The following is a 17,883-nucleotide window of genomic DNA, read 5'->3' as shown; positions in this document are numbered from 1 at the left end:
AAGGACAGATCTGGAAGGCGGCCCTGAGTTTGAACCCTTCCCAGCACCCTTCTCCCTCGAGACATCCTCAGCCCCCTCCACCCCACCCCAGGGAGCAGCGGGAAAGGGCACTTCCTCTGGCCTCCACCCCCCAGGGTATCATATAGTCACCTTTGGGCCTCGCTATCCTCGCTAGATCGTGTTCCTCTTGTTCCGGACGTGTGAGATCGATGTAGCCGAGATATCAAGTGATGGAAAGAAGGCGACACCGAGAGATGCAGGGCCAGTGGCCGGAGACTTCGTTTCCCCTCCTGGTTGTGTGCGTGCTACCCGGGCCCCGGGGCCGCACCTGCGAGCCTGTCCCCTTGTTTCTGGTGGCTGCTCCAGCCTCGTCGGCCCCCATTCTCAGCGCTTGGTGGCAAAAGCTGGCCCCAGGGTGCCCGTGCAGTGCCCTTGTCACCTCATCCCCCTGTCCTCCCTGCTTTTCTGTGGCATCTGTCCTCCGGGCACGTGTCTCTCATGGAGGGACCCACCCGGCGTGTCGTCGTTTTACAACTTTTGTGTTGGCTACTGGAATTTTAAAAAGGGAGAGGTGTCCCCTGCGTCTGCATTCCTGGCTTCCCCGGGAGACCTGGCGGCTCTGGGCCGCCCTCCTTCCTGCAGGAGGTGCCTGCGCTGGGCTGGCCCCTGACGCCAGTGCCTGCCTGGCCCTGGTGGGTGCCCGAGTTCATGAGCTCGGGTGTAGGTGAGAGCTGCGGAGGAGACAAAACAGAACAAAGCAAAAAGTTTTTCTTCCTTTTTATTAGCAAGGACACAGTGACTTTTTCTCTCCTTGCGGAGGGAACGCAGATTAGCACATGCGTTGCCTTTCCCACTTTGTTCCCAGTCTGATTCCCTTTGAGTCGATGGTGTCACCCCCCAAACAGAGGTGTTGTCTCGCTGTACTTGTGATTGCTGTAGAGCCACCTGTCTGCGCCTCCAGCCTTCTCCTCCCCTCTCTCAGCTGTGTGGATCTGCAGCGGCTCCTTACAAGGGCCCTGCTGTCACCTGCCCTTGGCCCTCTGGCTCCTGTCCCAACACCAGCTGCCCCCCTTCAGTGAGGACTTGCAGGCCTCTGACACCCCCACCCCTCAGAGCCGCCCACCCTTCCCCTCCTCACTCCACTGGTCCCCACCTGTGCTACGTCCCCTCGTCCCTGCATTCACCGTGATGGGTTCTCAAGGTTTTTGCTTTTTAAAACTGAATCGAGGGGCGCCTGGGTGGCTCAGTCGGTTAAGTGTCGACTCTTGGTTCCGGCTCAGGTCATGATGTCACGGTTTCGTGAGTTCCAGCCCCGCATCAGGCTCTGTGCTGGCAGCGCTGAGCCTGCTTAGGATTCTCTCTGCCCTTCCCCTGCCCACGCTGTCTCTGTCTCTCTCAAAAATAAATAAATAAAAACTGAATTGCGTCGAGGGGAGTTGGCCTCAGATTTTTTTTTTAATGTTTATTTATTTTTGAGACAGAGCATGAACAGGGGAGGGGCAGAGAGAGAGGGAGACACAGAATCCGAAACAGGCTCCAGGCTCTGAACTGTCAGCACAGAGCCCGACACGGGGTTCGAGCCCACGAACTGTGAGATCATGACCTGAGCCGAAGTCAGATGCTTCACCGACTGGGCCACCCAGGTGCCCCTGGCCTCAGTTTTATATGTTGGGGTTGTGCCTGGTGCATAGTAAAAACTCAGAGTTTATTTGCACCCCTCTGCCGCCAATCATCCTTCCTCCTTTTAGTTGGGGTCTTGTGCAGTTCTTGGCGGGTAGTAATTGCCCCATAAACATTTGCTCAGTGAAGGCATAGAGAGATGAAGGAAGGCGTGGTAAAGGGAAGTAGGCCTGTTCTCGAATCTCCACATCTTGCATATGACTCTGCCAGCTGACTGACCTGTCCTCTCCCTCCCTGCCGTGGTCTGTTTTTTCTGGAAGCCCTGCTGTGAGCTATCAGTGGGCCAGGGTCTGTGCCAGGCACTGGGGAGACACAGGTGAACAAGACCATCCCCCTGCCTTCAAGGGGGCCCGTGTCTTTTCCTCTGTCCCCTCCTGCAGACCCCATCTGAGAAGTACCCAGCATCCTCCTGGGCAACTTGGCCAGCAGAAGGGGGTCTGAGTCAGGGCCCGGGGTGCTGAGGGGCATGGTGATTGCACTTGTCAGGCTCCAGAAGCAAAGCCCGTGGACCGGGGGTCCCCAGATGACTTCTCCATAATGTTCCAGTTCTCTGCGTAGTGTCCCTGGTCACAGCTGCTTTGAGGAGTGCCGGTTTGGATTTTCCTGGCGGTGGGTGCCCAGGCTTCAGGGGCACCTGCTTTGCGGGCCTTGGGCAGAATGTCCTGTTCGCCCCTCCTTTTCCATATTCTGAACCCAGAGAAGTGCTTGCTGTGTTCAGCCTCACCGGGTGACCCCCCTGAGAATCAGGGGGTGGCTCTGTGACTTCTGAAAGGCCTCGGGAGCTTCCAAGGGCAGGGGAAGCCACGATAAATCCCTACAAGATTACACTTGCCAGCCCAGGCCTGAGCTGTTGTCGGAGGGCGGGGTCGTGAGCCACCTCTATCCTGGAGGTGGGGACCCAGGATGGGCCTGGATAATTGGCATGCTCGCATGGGATTGTAATCTCTGCATCTCGGGCAACCTTATAACTAAAGCATCTTCGTGGCTCTCCTGCGAAGGGCAGGGCAGGTGGGGCAGAGGTGCTTGTGATGTTACAGCAGCAGGGGTGGAAGGAGACTTGGGCCTCCCGTGGTGTGACCCCAACAGCTTATAGGACCTTGGGTAATACCCTGTTTGTTTCTGGGCTTCCTTTCATCTCTGAAATAAGGATAATTAAGCCTCATGTTTGCTTTAGTTACTGGAGTGATTATATAAACTAATGGCAGAGTTGGCTAAGGGGCCTGTTCTGAAGCCCGCAGTGAAATGGCATCGACACAGGAGAGTGGTCTTTTGCAACCACGGGGCTGAGATGTTTCTTTTTCTGGATATGGGGGCGGTCATCTTTCCCGGTCGGGGAGCGGCCGGGATAGTCATCACAGACAGGAGCCAGAACACTCTCCCGTCCCTTTGATCTTCCGAGTTCAAGAAGGTGCACGCGAAGGTGCCTACCTGGGGGGGAAGTGGGGGCAACCTTGGCACCTAGGAGCACCCCCCTGGGGATGGGGCGTCCCAGGCAGGGACAGTGCCGGGAGAGCGTGGTCTCTGTAAGACATCTGTGTGCTTCATTCATGGCCCACTTTGGGGAGAATTCCCGCTGTCTGCAAGACGGCGATTTTTCGGGTCACCAGCTAGATGTTACAGGGATTTGTGTCGCAGGGATTTCAAGGCCATCAAAGAGCCAGGTGTGGGGCTTTAGATGGCAGAGAAAGATTGTCACGTGGAGCGGCCACACACTTCCGTGCACCGCAGCTAATTTTATTTCTTGATTGGCCACCATTCTTAACACAGCAGAGTCCCCTTTCTTGCTAAGTGTCTACAGCAGCTTCCCGCCAGACTTTGATGACCGGTGACATCCTCGGTGCTGTGGCCGTCCCCGTCCCTGGTGAAAGCAACAGTGGCCTCGTGCAGGTTGTAGCAACATCAGGCCCCTCTTTGTGCGACCCGGGGAGGGGACTGGGCCACTCTGCTCTCACGGACGTCCATCGAACGCCCGCGCTCACTGCCGGTTCAAGGATGGGCACTAGATACACGGAGGTATCGAGAGCTCTGTGTCAGCCCCAGCGGGAAAACAGTTCAGAAGGTTATAAAATACTGGAATGTTTGACAAAGGTTTTGTTTTGGTGGCTTTCCTCTAGTCAACACATTTCCCTTTTGGAGGGGAAACAGGAAAAGTGGCCGGCGAAGGCAAGCCCATCGAGGAAGCCGGTCTCCTGGGGTGGCTGTAGGGTGGCTTCTGTGTCAGTGCCTCCCAGTCAGGATGGCTCCCAGTGCTTTCTGGGCCTCCAGCCCAGCGCAGACCCTCCCCCTCGACGTACCCCCCCGCTTGGCCTCTGCGTCTTGTGGGTCTCCTGGCCTCTGGAAGCCTGACAGTGCAGCAGGCATGCGCCGTATGAATCTCCCCGTGGACGTGGCCCCGCCTGGACTCTTCTGGAGAGCGGTAGCCTCCTTGTTCTGCTGGTTGGTCTTGAGACCGTGGTGGCTGCTTCTGACGCTGCCTCACTGGGCCCACGGCCACGGGGCTGCAGACCTGGAGCCTCAGTCCCCGGGCTGGAGACCCCTGTCTCCTGCCTGGCCCCACCATGCCTAGACGAGCCAAGCCCTAGGCGCCCGAGGGAGGTGCGTTTCGGGTCCTGGCAGAGGTCCCTCCGTAGAAACAACACAGGAGGTTGAGCCCTGTGTTCTCATCGTGCCTCCGCGGGGACCGGTTGACAAATCCCTTCCTCTCCAGGGTCTTTGCTTTTCCTCTGTCAGGTGAGGCTGGGCCCGCCTGAGTTCCCTCAGAGGGAGGGGGAAAGCAGGGCAACAGTGCCAAACTGGTTTGACCCTGGGTAGCTCAGTTAAAATGAAAACTCCGTTAAAATTCATTTGAGAGCCCTGGAGAGTTCTGGGTCTGGGAGAAGACTTGGAACTCAGGCGATTGTGAGGCACGTGGTGCGAAGTCCCGGACTGGGGAGGGCACTGCCCCGGTCACTCACCCAGCTGTGTGACCTCGGGTGGGTTACTTCTCCTCTCTGAGCCTCCTCTGTGAGGTCGGGTGACGGTGGGACTCACTGTGGTCAGGGTCCTTGTAACGGCAGGCATTTGTGGCGTGTGCACTGAGTGCCACGCATGGACGGAGAAACTAAGGCACCGAGAGGTTAAATGAGCCGGCTCATAAGTAGCAGGGAAGGAATCACACCCAGACAGCCTGACTGCAGAATCCGTTCTCCTAACCGCTAGGCCAGTGGCGCTCCAAGTGTGTTTCCAGGGCCTCTGGGGGTCTTTGAGACCCTTTCAGGCTGCCTGTGAGATCAGGATGATTCTCATGAGCTAAGACATTTTCCTTTTTACTGTGTTTCTCGCGTGAGTATACAGTGGGGTTTTCAGAGGGTACATGGCGTGTGATCACATGATTGTTCTAGTGGCTAATGGAATACGGGGGCTTGTGTATTCTTTTTTTTTTTTTTTTTAATATTTATCTTTGGGAGAGCTCAAGCAGGGGAGAGGTAGAGAAAGGGGGACAAAGGATCCGAAGCAGGCTCTGTGCTGACAGGCTGACAGCAGCGAGCCTGATGCGGGGCTCCAACTCACAAACTGCGAGATCGTGACCTGAGCCGAAGTCGGGCGCTCAACCGACTGAGCCACCCAGGGGGCCCTGCGTCTTCTTGTATTTGAAAAATGTCTCTCCCTGGCCACCATGAACAGGTGTATCCATCTAGACAACCTTCTCATCTTAAGAAGGTTATATATATAACGTATGTTATATATATATATACACGTATATATGTATAACATACATATATATATGTACGTATATATATATGTATATACCCCTATATTATATAAGCAGCATGTTTATAGAAATGACTCTTCACCCAGAAGAATCCCCTTGAGATCCGTTCACGTTGTATACATCAATTCGCTCCTTTTTACTGGAGAGTAGCACATAACTAATGCAGCCGTACCACAGATCGTATGATCGTTTATTAATTGGGTTGTTTCTCATTGGGTTGTTTCCAAGCCCAGGCTATTCCACTTAAAGCTTCTAGGAACATTAAAAAAAAAAAATAAATGAAAAAAATGGCTCGCTTTTAATACCTAATATGGTCAGTACTGACACCTAAACTCCACACAAGGGAACCTTCTTTGGGTTCCTCCATAATGTTCGGGGTGGGAGGTGTCCTGAGACCAAGAGCTGTATGCGACCTGTTGCTCGAGGCCACGTTGCCTTGTGTGGGACACGGAGTGCGACACCCGCCGTGCGAAGTGGTTGGGGGAGGGTTACTCTGCTCGGGGCTCCCCGGTGGGTGCACGGGACCCCCTACCCCCCCCCCCCCCCCCCACCGTGTGGAGGAATGAAGCCTCACCTGCTGGGGCCTCCGCACACGCCCTGCCGACCTTGCCGGAGGTGTGTGGTCCGCCAGCTGCCCCCCCGGAGCTTCCCTTGGCCCCCGGCTCTCTGCGCTCAGCCCTGACCGCAGGAGCGGGCAGACACCCTGTTCTGTGCTTGGACCCCGGCTGGGCGCTGCTGCTGTTGTGGGTGCGAAGGCCCAGCAAGTTCTCAGCCGGATCTGGGCCACGCTGGAGGCCTAATAAGTAATTTCCGTGGTGTTGGAGCCTCGGGCCGGCATTTGCACTAAGCCAGACCTTGCGCTAAGCTAGCGCTTTGTGTGCCCTCCCTCTCTGAGCCTCACACTGGCCCATTCTGCTGATGAAGGCCCGGAGGCTCAGGGAGGTTCCCGTTTGTCCTGCGGTCCCGTCGATGGCCGACCCCCTCGGTTGGCCGCGTGGTAGCAGCGTGCCTCCGGAGTTCTTCCCGGGGCCTGTTCTAGCTGCCGTTCCCCTGCTCCAGCTTTTAGACCAAGGCTTTTTGGAGCAGCAGGGTGAGATGTGGACCAGAAGGGTGTTGAATTTTGAGGCTGCCGTTTCCTGATCTTTCTGGTCCCCACCCAGAAAGAGCCAACTGCCTGCCCCCAGGGCAGGATCAGGAGGGACCACACATGCAAAAGGCATGCGCTCCGGTGCCCAGTAACCTGTGGCCTCCACGGTCACCTGACTAGCCGGGAGCTGTCGCCTTTCTTGGAACCTGGCCCTGGATCAGCTGGATCAGCATCCCCAAGGGAGATTCTGGATTTCTGGGCCCGCCCTGGCCTAGTGACACAGAACTCTACCTTTGGGACCGGGGCGCCTGCGTTTTCAGAGGGCTTCCCCCTGGGGTTCAGGCGCATACCTGCACTTGACATTCCTTGCCTCGGAGGTTCGGGACCACCCTGAACCCTCAGGAGAGAAGAGACGGTGGTGGTGCCTCTGTTTGGCTAGCTCTTTCTCAGGAGGGTGACCCTGTATTTTGTTGTCGAAACTAGGGCACTTTTGAGCATCAGAAGGGAGTACCGTTAACAGCCGTGCCGGCACATGAGGAGTCAGCCGGTGCTTTGCTGGTGAATGGGGTGGGTGTCCCTGTTGATCCGTTTCTCCTTTCATCTTTCTGATGACCTGGGAGATGCCAGCCCCTTCCATTGCAGACGGGGACACTAAGACCTGGACAGGGCCGCTTCCGACCACACGGGCGTAACCTTGGTCCTTGATTGCAAAGCACCTCCTTGGATTAACCATCACTGTCGGCCCGCGCTAGCTGAGCACAGTACCCGGAAGGATTGGGGGCCTCCAGGTCTCGCTATCTTTCGAACCTGGAATCTTTTGAAAACTAACATCACTTTCGAAATGAGAAAAATCTACATCGAAGCTATAAAATGTGCTTCTGGAAAAGACAGCAGGGGAATCCTGTCAGCAGAAAGGAAGAGTGTGCTGGGGGTGTCTGTGCTGCCTTCTCCAGGTCCCCGGGGCTCCCTCTCGGGGCTTGGCTGCGACCCCTCTGTCACACAGACAATCGATGTCCCTCTGGGCAGAGTGACAGAGGGGGAGGGTTGCTAAAACCAGCTCTCCCGTCCAAGCAGATGTTCTTTGTGGGTCGGTCAGCGTCCTTTGCCTTCCGATTGCCCTAGGGGCCAATTTGATTATTTTTTGTGGTCGTTCTTCTCCAAGGAGACCTGCATGTGACGGTCCGTTTCTGTGGCACGTGGAGGGGACTGCAGTTGCAGAGAATACTTGAGGGAAGCCCAAGGTTGTCGGTGCACTAGATAAAACTAGCTGCGATGCCCTTGAGCCTGTGATGCTGAGGCCGCAGAGCCCCCGTGTGTGAAGGTTTGGGTGTGTTTCTGGTTCAGACAGAAATAGACACTTAGCGGAGGTCATGCTGGCATCGGGGCTCACAGGCGGCCTGGGGCCAACGTAGTCTCTGTCCCTGGCCACCCGTCCTGTCCTGCCCTGTCCCGTGTGCACCTTGGGTAGTTTCATCCCGCACCGTAAGGAATCCCAGTTTTGCCTCTGGCTGCCCAGTGCTTTCACATACCTGTTGCTCATGGTTTGGGAGAAGGAGTGGCTTCCTGGTATCCCCGGGGACAGGGGATGGCAGGGTGGCCGGAATGTGCTGGAAGCATCGTCGGAAAACCGTGGTTTGTCTCTCGCTTTGCTCTGTGTTCACAGGGAGGATGGAGACACTAAAAGACAAGACCTTGGAGGAGCTGGAGGAAATGCAGAACGACCCGGAGGCCATTGACCGGCTGGCCCTGGAGTCCCCTGAGGTAGAGCAAAGCTGTCCTGGGGCCCAAGGAAGAAGGAAGGCCAGCAGGTGGGACTGAGGCCCTGCTTCAGGACGCCGGCCTGGTGGGAGTTTGGGCCATATTCTCCTCCCTTTTCTGTGGCCTTCATCCTGGTTTGGATCAAGGCGGAGGAGCCCCTGAGATCGGGATCCAGTTCCCGGGCCCTCTGGGAGTTCTAGGGGGCGGTGCTAGGGCGTCCAGGGCCCCCATGTGAACTCGGGGGGGACTCAGCTGCCCCAGGAGTCCCCACGTTGTTGTTCCAGCCTGAATCTGGAGGTTTCTAAAGGTACCGCTACTGTTCTGTAGCCGCCTTTCCCCAGGGGCCTTGTGTGGCCCTGCGTCTCCGGAGGAGCCCTTCTTGGGCTCATCTCCTGTGCAGTCCTGTTTCCTCTACCAAAGGGCGCCTAACCAGCTCCGCTGTCCGCAGTCCCCCTGGGAATAAAATCACCCTTGCAGACGTGTAGAGCTTCACACTTTATAAAGGCTTTCCTGCCCTCCTGTGTCCTCAACCGTGACTCCCCCTGTGAGGTCAGGAGGCTGGACGTGGCCGAGAGCTGGGTATACCGCGGTCCTGTCCTGAGCGGCGCCAGCCTGCCCACTGCTCTGGAAGCCCCTTCCGCTGCCCTTAACGCCGGGCGGAGACCCAAGCACAAGTGATGCTGAGCTCGTCTGATGGGCGCTTGGAATATATTTTTATTTTCACTGATGAACCGGCATGGTGTGTCTTTCCTGGGGGTTCACGACCTGTTCTCGACAGAAGGGAAGCCACCCCGCCTAGCTTCTTCCTGCTTTCTGTAGGGCTGCGTAGCGAGGCTGTATTCCCTTGCCCTTCCTCGCCTGTGCTCTCGCTGCCCGCCCCGCGACCTGCCCCTCTACCCAGATGAGCAATCTTTGCCAGGGGTAGGGATTGAAGAGGGGGTAGGGACGCAGTAGGGGGCAGGGTCTGAAGAGAGGTGGGGGCGCTCCGTGGCACATCCTGGTGACTTGAGCTCCGTCCGCGAGGACAGAAAGCAAAGCCTGTGTCGGTTAAGCTGCAGGCCTGCCTCTGTGGTCAGTTAGGCCGTGACTCTGCCGGGGTCTGCCTCAGCTGGCATAGTGCTGGGCATAGAGCAGGGTTTTTTGTCTGTTTGTTTATTTAATTTTAGAGACACAGAGAGAGTGTGTTTGAGCAGGGGAGGGGCAGAGAGAGAGAGAGAGAGAGAAAGTGAGTGAGTCCTAAGCAGGCTCTGTGCTCAGTGAGGATCCCGATGTGGGGCTCCCATCCCACTACCCTGGGATCATGACCTGAGCCACAGTCAGGAGTCAGATGCTCAACCGACTGAGCCACCCAGGCGCCCCGGGCGCAAAGTGCTTCTTGACCCTGCCGTGAGCACAGGTTATAGGAATCCCAAGGCCAGCTCTGAATGGCACGTGAAACTTGGCAGAAGCGAGCCTTCACAGAAGTATCACTACTTGACTTCCAAGCTGAGCAGGCTGATAGAATCTACGCCCAAGTGCAGAAAATGGCCGCACAACGTCTTGGGCTGCAGGCAACGCGAATTTTGTGGCGTGCAGCCAGCCTGACCGATCGATTTGAATCCTCCGTGGGGAAAGCTTTCTGGGATCAAGGGGAAGTGAAGCAGGGCAGGCTCCTCAGGCTTGCAAAAGCCCTTGGACGAGGTTTCCACCACTTTCCGTATAAAACACAATTTTACACGTCCTCGTCGCCGTGTGGCTGTGCAGAGAGAGAGGAGCTGGTTCGCTTGGGGATGTGGACGCTGCTTGGAGAAAAGAGAGCTAGGTAGCAGGGGGCCTGTGTCCACACAGGGCAGTGAATGGTGGGGTCATGGCAGGCTGGTGAGCTCTTTTGACGGGGGTTCCGGAACTGTGGTATCGACCTCTTCTAAGTGACAGCTGGCGGGCTTCATAGTGACCCCCCCAGTGGAGAAAGATTTGGGGGAGGCCGTGGGAGAGGGGGCAGAAATGCATAGGGCAAGGCGTAGGGCAGAATGACACAGCTTAGATATATTTGTTGGCCAAGACCCAGGGAAAAGGCAGTGGACACATGAGGGCCAGACGTTCTATGTAAGGGGCAGCTGAGCAGAGGGCTTCAGGCCCCCTGCTCTGGAGCTTACCCAGTGACTCAAAAGAGCGTTAGTGGCAGCAAATACAGACGGCCCAGATGTGGAGGCAGCTTGCTGTCATAGGGAGACCAGAGAGACCACAGCCAGGCTCATGATCCCTGGGCCCCAGTGGCTGCACCGTGGAGGGGAGGCGGATGTGACGTCCCTCTTCCCCGTCTGGAGCATGAAAAGCAGGCTCCAGTCCTGCCCCTGAGCTCGGATCTCAAGGCCCTGTGGCTGGGGATCAGCAGGAGGGCAGGCTTCCCGGAAGCCCCCTCTTCCCAGGTCCCCATGGCCTGGTGGAGGACGAGCCGGCCCATCACGTGCTGACCGGGGTGGCCCCTGCATGGAAGCCGCCCTCTGCCGAGCTGTGCCCTGAGCCCTCTGCTGGGTGCTGAGCGCTCTCTTTGGTGCCACGTGTCACTGTCTCAGGGGTGGTGGGTCTGAGCCTCCGCCCTCCTCTCGGTAAAGGGGTCTCCCTGGCACGTGGAAGGAGCTTTGGGTCAGAGCAGGTCCGGGAAGGGTTCCTGTGGCTGTCGCCTCAGCCGCTAGTGGCAGCAAGGGACCTGGCTGAGGGCCAGAGCGCTGCTTGGCTTGGGGAGGTGCTCTCAGGGGGTGACGTCCGGGGGCAAAGGCTGGCTTCAGGTGGCCACAGGTCGCCCGTGTCGGTGGGAGCCTTCTGCTGGCTGTGATGAGACTCCACTCCAGTTCTTGGGGGCCCCCCTCTGCCCGCTCATCTGCACAGCTTCTCTGCAGGGCATGCCTGTGGCCTCGGAGGCGAGGGCGAGTTTCTCCTGAGTCAGTGTCACGGTCTGGCCCTGCCTTTCTCATCCCTCAGGGTGACTGTTTTGGGGCCTCATGCACGTCTGGCCTGTGGTCTGGCTTTGGCCACCTTAGCGCACCTCACGGTGGGCCTCTTGCCTCCGAAGCTTGGGGAGAAGTGGTTTGGGAGTTTGGTCCCTTCCCTCTTAGAAAGCCTCTGACTTGTTCCTATTAATTGGTCCCCCTGCTTCCTGGAGGCGTCTGCGGCCCTTGGTGGGCCTGGTTCCTGCTCCCCCTGTGGCCGTGGGCAAAGCTGCCGACCGTCAGTGCGTTTTCCGCACGGATCCGCCACAGAGGGTGTGGGATGAGGTGCCTGGGTCACAGTGCTTTGCTCGGGGTCCGAACCTGGGTCTATCGGACTCCAGTCGGGGGCATCGTCCACTTCTGCCGCGGTGGGCGATGCGTCCCAGAAGCCCCTGGTCCAGCCTGCCGCGGTGGTGAGTGGTGGTGGTGGGGAGGGTTCTCCCGGTCCACATCCTGTTCCCTTAGGTCCAGGACCTGCAGCTGGAACGAGAGATGGCTCTGGCCACCAACCGCAGCCTGGCCGAGCGGAACCTGGAGTTTCAAGGTCCCCTGGAGATCAGCCGCTCAAACCTCTCGGACAAGTACCAGGAGCTGCGGAAGCTCGTGGAGCGGTGCCAGGAGCAGAAGGCGAAGCTGGGTAGGGGCGGCCTGGGAGCTGCTGGAATAGGTCCCTGTCCTTGCCCCCAGACAGGAAAGGGCCAGCAGTGAGGACGACCGTGTCCCCAGCCCCCGTGCTAAGTGCTTTCCGTACGTTTTCTCACAACAGCCTATAAGTGGAGGTACCACTGTTCTTGTTTCAAACATGAGAAGAATGAGGCTCAGAGAGAGTCAGGGACATGGCCAGGGTTACGTGGCCGGATTTGGGCTGGATCCAGACAGCCTGCATTCCGTGCTGTTGTTCTCAACGCCCCCAGCCCAGCTTCCGGTTTCCAGGGCTGCCCTGGGCTCTCCGCGTCCCGGGATCTGCTATCTGCGAGGTGGGAGGGGCTGTCCTGGTCTGGACAGTGAGGAAGCCGGATGCTCAGAGAGTGAGGCCGAGCAGGCTTGGGGCTCGCTGGTGCATCTTTGCTTCCTGCTGGCATCGGGTGGCACTGGGGAGGCCGGCTAGCCAAGGTCTGGGCTGGGCTTGGTGGATAGAGCTCCTCTCTGCCTAGGAAGGCGACCTCAGGGAACTGGGCCACCGGGGGCTCCACAGCAGACCCCAGGGCAGTGGCCGGACCTCGGAACACACAGGGGTCACTCCGAAGGTCTTCGCCCAAACCTTAGCCTCCAGCACCGGATCAAGAGGCACTTTCAGAATGTCGATCTTTCTGCCCTCCCTTCCAGAGAAGTTTGCTTCAGCACTGAAGCCAGAGACCTTGTTAGACCTTCTGCAGATCGAAGGCATGAAGATTGAAGAAGAGTCTGAGGTAAGATGGCCGTCGTCACCCCCTATTCCAGTGGTAGCGTCGGCCTCTGGAGCAGGAGCCCTCGGAACGAGCACTGGGTGCCTGTAGAGTCGGGACAGGGGGCTTTAGACGGTGGCACAGATGAGTGACGCCATCGGTCCTGGTGGATGGGGTGAACAGGAGCCTGGTCCCGCTGGCGGGAGCCGGAAGTGCAGCTGCCGGCCGGGCCACAGGCTAGCTGGCAGACCTGGGTACAAGGTGGCGCAGCAGGAGGCCCCGAGGACTGAAGCCAGGCCCCAGCCCCTCCCTGGCGGCCTGGCCTCTCTGTTCGGCTTCCCTCTGGCCGTCTCTTCCGCCCGCGGGCAGACTGGCTCCCTCCAGTTCTCCGTGCTCTGGGTGCCGGAAGCTACCAGGTCCTCCCAGCCCGGGGCCCGCCTGCAGTAGGAACCGAGTAGCTGGTGTCCATGCATTCATTTATCACATACGGGCAGCAGCCACCGCGAGCCCGGCACAGCGCCAGGGGCGGGGGACAGCAATGGCCACAGTAGTCCCTGCCCTCCAGGGGCTGACACCCTGGCGAGGGAGACGGAATACACCAGTGAGCGCAGGTAGCCTGTGTCGGCAGTGATGAGGGCCGCGAGGAGAAATTCCCAAACGGAGGCCAGAGAAGATAGGGGGTGGCTGCAGTGCGCTGAGGTGGGGGGGCCGCAGCCAGGGAACATGGGTGGCCTTGATCCCAGGCAGGCCCGTCGTCACCAGACCTTATCTCCTCTAGGCCATGGCCGAGAAGTTCCTGGAGGGCGAGGTGCCCTTGGAAACGTTTCTGGAGAACTTCTCCTCCATGAGGATGCTGTCTCACCTGCGCAGGGTGCGCGTGGAGAAGCTTCAGGATGTGATGAGGAAGCCCAGAGTTTCCCAGGAGCCGGCTGGTGACGCCCCTCCTCCGCGCCCCCCGCCCCCGCCTCGCCCGGCCCCCCCGGCGACACCCCCTGTGGCCGAAGAGCCGCCCCCGCCACCGGCGGCAATGCCTCCCTACCCTTTGCCCTACAGCCCGTCTCCTGGCATGCCCGTGGGCCCCACCGCCCAAGGCGCGCTCCAGCCGGCCCCCTTCCCCGTGGTGTCCCAGCCCTCCTTTTCCTACAGTGGGCCTCTGGGCCCCCCTTACCCGTCAGCCCAGCCGGGACCCCGGGCTGCCGCGGGCTACCCCTGGTCCCCACAAAGGAGCACGCCCCCCCGGCCAGGCTATCCCGCGGCCCCCACTGGTGCCTCTGGCCCCGGATACCCCTTGGCGGGGAGCCGGGCCCCCAGTCCTGGCTATCCTCAACAGGCCCCTTACCTCTCGACTGGAGGAAAACCTCCTTACCCAACACAGCCCCAGCTCCCCATCTTCCCAGGCCAGCCCCAGCCCTCAGGCGTCCCCCAGCCGCCCTACCCTCCCGGGCCTGCCCCTCCCTATGGGTTTCCAGCACCTCAGGGGCCCTCCTGGCCCGGGTATTAGACACAGTCCCGGCCCTCGGCCCTTCCCAACTTCTACGTGTACTGCAACCTTTGGCCCGCCCACCACTGAGATTCGAGGTTAAATTGCAAGTGGACTTGGGTCCTCCTTGTGGACTTGTGTCAGCACGTGGGAGCCTCGGGGGGACCTGGTCGGGAGCGTGCAGGCCTGGAAAGGCGCCGGCAGCGTGACTGGCTTGGCCGCACCAGACGGTCACGGCACTTAGTGGCCTCCTGGGGGAGGGGAGCGCCTCCTTTCAGTGACTGGCTTCAGCTTTTCTGGTGCTAGCCAGGCGGGGAGCTCGGTGCCTCCCCCGTGGGTGTCCGTGTGAGTGGGCAGGTGCGTGTGCCCGCGGGCACGCACTTGTGCTTGCACTCACGGACACCGGAACCCAATGCAATTATCTTCGTGACGAGGGGGTCTCCGGCCCCCGCTCACCCCCTCCCTCTCTCCTGGGATCTGGCACATTCAACCTGGTGCCCACAGCAAGGGACGCGACTCTGCGTCCGTCTGGTCCATTCAAGGATGGCCTGGAGCTAGAGTGGGATCGGGGGAGGGAACACTAAGGAGAAACACTGATTTTTAAATCACATAAAGCCATAATTGAACTCCGATAGGTTGATGTCAGATAAGCTTGTCCCGCGTGCTGGTTTGAACGACGGCAGCAGAGCCAGAGCAGCGAGAAAGCAGGGGGCTGTGAAGGTGGACCCCAGAATCTGAGGCAGAATCTGGAGGGGAGGGGCCAGCTCCGGCCCAGGAGATGGTGTGGCACCGGACTCCTTTAGGAATGGAGCGGCCGCCCTCTCTTCTCTGGGGCCCTCCACTTCCGGTTGACTGCTGAGGCCCGCCCCATCCATCCGCTCCTTTAGTGCCTTGAATCTCATCCGCAGCAGCCCCTCCCTCCGTCTGCTGCCTCTGGCTCCCTCGTGTAACTCCCCATCCCGGCACCCCTCCTGAGACACACATTAAAGGATGCCCTAACAGCGACTTCCCAAGTGGTGCTTCCTCAGACACCGTGACCGTCACTGGGTCAGAGTCAGCTCCTCTGCTTCCCTCTTGTCAGAATGTAAAGGGCAGGGATTGGGACTCGTGCCGCCTGCAGCCCCCCGGGCACGCTGGGGATGTTGAGCGTGTTCGGTGATAACAGAGACAATAGACCAAAGGGGTGTGGTGAGCGGAGCTTTACCTTGGTTGTTCCAGATGGGATCCAGGTCTCGAGGGCAGACTCTGGAGCTGCTATCGGCCAGGAAGTCATATGTGCCTTGAAATGTCCACTACTTGAGTACCCAGCATCCAGTGGGCCTGGGGTGCTGGGGGCCAACGAGGAAACTCGACTTTCCGGTGCCTGCCCCCCTCCCCGGCCCACGCACCATTGGTGGGTGTTCGCGACGAGATGCTCCATTCGCTGTTGGGTCCTTGCCAATTGTTCTTGCTTCTCGTAAGTTATTTATCAAGAGAAATCACTAATGGACTCTACTGGTTCGAGTGCTTCTGAACTGGATGACCGATCGCCGGTGTGTTTGTGTAATTAATGGCCATAATAAACTCTGATGAGTTACAAGTTGTGCTGTGGCTCGTCCAGTGGGTTTGCGAGGTGAAGATGTGGCTGCCTGGGGCGGGTGTGGAATCCCTTCAGGATCACGCTCTGCTGAGAGGCCTCTTTGATTCCTGTCCACAAAGCCTCATCTATCTGGCTGTCCTCTCTTGAGCTGCTGCCCTCCCCTGCGCCTTTGCCCTGGGGCTAGGCTCTGACGACCTTCCCCTTTTCTCTCCTACTCTCTGGTTTTCTTTCTTTCTTTTTTTTTAATATGAAATTTATTGTCAGATTGGTTTCCATACCACACCCAGTGTTCGGTGTTTTCTTTCACGCTGGGGGCCTACATTTTTGCCTCTTCCTGGGCCAGAGCTTGGGCCACGCGAGGCCACAGGCCCCCACCAGGGGGCGTGCGGGGCTCAGCCTAGGGAGCCTGGCGTCGCATTCCTGCCACCCGCTCGGGGGACAGGGCCTGCCTGCTGTCAGCCTGGCCAAGACCCCTGGGCGGGGCCACGTCTTCCCTTCCAGGTTCTAAACGGATAGAGGGGCGGTGGGCCACGAAGCTGGCTGCGTACCGAGTGGTCTTCAGCCACCGCTGAGCCTGCTCCCTCTCCGCCGTGAGCTCAGCGGGCTTTTTATCACGAGGGTTGGGAGGGCACCTCCCGCTTTCAGCAGTAAGGGCGGCTCCAGGGGAGTCAGGAGACCAGGCTTCCAATGGGCCCTCAAGTCAGCCCTTCTGCTTTTCCTTCCCTGCAAAGTGACAAGGACGGGCTGCCTGTGGACACCACGCAGGGATGCTGTGGATCGCCATAATTGGATATTCAGCAGGGCCAAGTGACCTGCATGAGCTTGTTGGGTCCTTTCAACAGCGCTTGGAGCCCCAGATCCGAAGCAGGGGAGGGAGACTGCACGATGGGTGGGCCGGGGATCAGGTCGCCTAGCCCGGGGGCGCGGGGGCAGGACCCGCTCCCGGCTGCCTGACCGGCCGCAGGGGCTCCTCCACTGTGCGATGCCTTTGTGGTGTCCAAAGCCGTCTGCCTTCCAGAGTCACACTCCTGAAAAAAGCTCGGGGGATCTAAGCCCACGTTGAGAATCCCTGGGCCTCAAAGTTTTAAGGCCTCCCCCCCCCCCCCCCCCCCCCGCCTCCTGAACTCTGGCCCTGCCTTGCAGGTGTCCAGGACTAGGGACACAGGACACCAGGGAGGGCTAGAAGACAACTTGGCTTTGTAGGAAGAGGCCAAAAATCTCACCCTGGCAGCACAATCTGGTCCCTGGCTTGGCCTTGGTCCCAGAGTCACGGCAGGGAGGCGGCACCATTTTCTGAGGAAGGGCTTGATGGAGAGATGCTTCAGTTGGTCATCTGGGGGCACGGGTGCCCCTGCTCCTGGCCCTGCCTTCCCCGCAGGCCCTCCACACCTTAGATCTCGCAGACGCTCGCCACGCCTCTCCCCGCCCTGCATCTGCCTGTAAAATCACCAGGCGCCTTCCCCGCCCACCCACCGCAGTGGGCCTCCCCTGGCCGCAGAGCCAGCTGCCCAAGGACACACCCTGAGTGTCAAATTTAGAGCCTCAAAGCTATTCCTGGCTTCAGTGAGCAGGGCCCTTCGCTGAGTTAGCTGGGGCCAGGCCACTCGAAACGTCCACTCGGCCGTCACCTTAGTCCCGTTCTGTACTCCCAGGTCCTAGAGGCACGACAGCCTCAAAGCTAGACTTGTTCCTGGTTACTCACGGTGAGCTTTCCTCCGGGGCCTCAGTCTCCTGGACTCCGCTCCAGGAGGGTGTGCTTGAGCCGGGTTGCACACTCACACTCCCCCCTCCCCCCCCACCCCCCCACCGGGGGCGTCTCCGAGGCCGAGAGCGTTCCTACTCGACGGTCCAACCGAACAGGTAGATCTTTTTTGGAGTGCACCACCCAAGCCCGCCACCACTTGGAAAACGAGGTTTCTAAAAAGATTTTTATACTTCAATGCAGCTCCTTTGGTGGGGGGGAAGGGGGGGGTTGGGTGGGGTTTAAGCAGGCCATGGTTGTGTTGAGGCCGTGCACAGTGGCCAAGCTAGAGAGTAAAGAGCTTTTATCGCGAAAGGTGCTGGTCGCCCTGGAGGGACTGGGGGTGGGCTGCCCCAAGACGGGCCACTTTGGCTTGCGGGCTATTTTGAGCTGAAGGCCATCAGACTCTGAGGGCTCCAGAGAAGCTTTTGCCCCACCCTCTACTACATGGAA

General features: G+C 59.1%; 1 protein-coding gene across 5 annotated transcripts in view; it reads left to right on the top strand.

The window, feature by feature from the left end:
- VPS37C (VPS37C subunit of ESCRT-I) overlaps positions 1-15,689 on the top strand; it is a 28,626-nt gene extending 12,937 nt beyond the window's left edge. For 2 of the 5 annotated variants that reach the window (XM_045485433.1, XM_045485432.1), the window contains exons 2-5: positions 8,182-8,279; positions 11,711-11,882; positions 12,572-12,654; positions 13,409-15,689. In XM_045485433.1, coding sequence (XP_045341389.1) covers positions 8,187-8,279; positions 11,711-11,882; positions 12,572-12,654; positions 13,409-14,131 — 1,071 coding nt within the window. In that variant the 5' untranslated portion in view covers positions 8,182-8,186 and the 3' untranslated portion in view covers positions 14,132-15,689. Of the gene's footprint in view, positions 1-175; positions 299-8,181; positions 8,327-9,558; positions 11,614-11,710; positions 11,883-12,571; positions 12,655-13,408 lie in introns of those variants that run through there. The other 3 variants (XM_045485434.1, XM_045485435.1, XM_045485436.1) reach the window with 3 other exon arrangements.
- Positions 15,690-17,883: the final 2,194 nt, after the last annotated feature.

The sequence above is a fragment of the Leopardus geoffroyi genome, chromosome D1, assembly GCF_018350155.1.
Source record: "Leopardus geoffroyi isolate Oge1 chromosome D1, O.geoffroyi_Oge1_pat1.0, whole genome shotgun sequence".
NCBI lineage: Eukaryota > Metazoa > Chordata > Mammalia > Carnivora > Felidae > Leopardus > Leopardus geoffroyi.
This window is presented reverse-complemented; position numbering and strand designations above follow the sequence as displayed.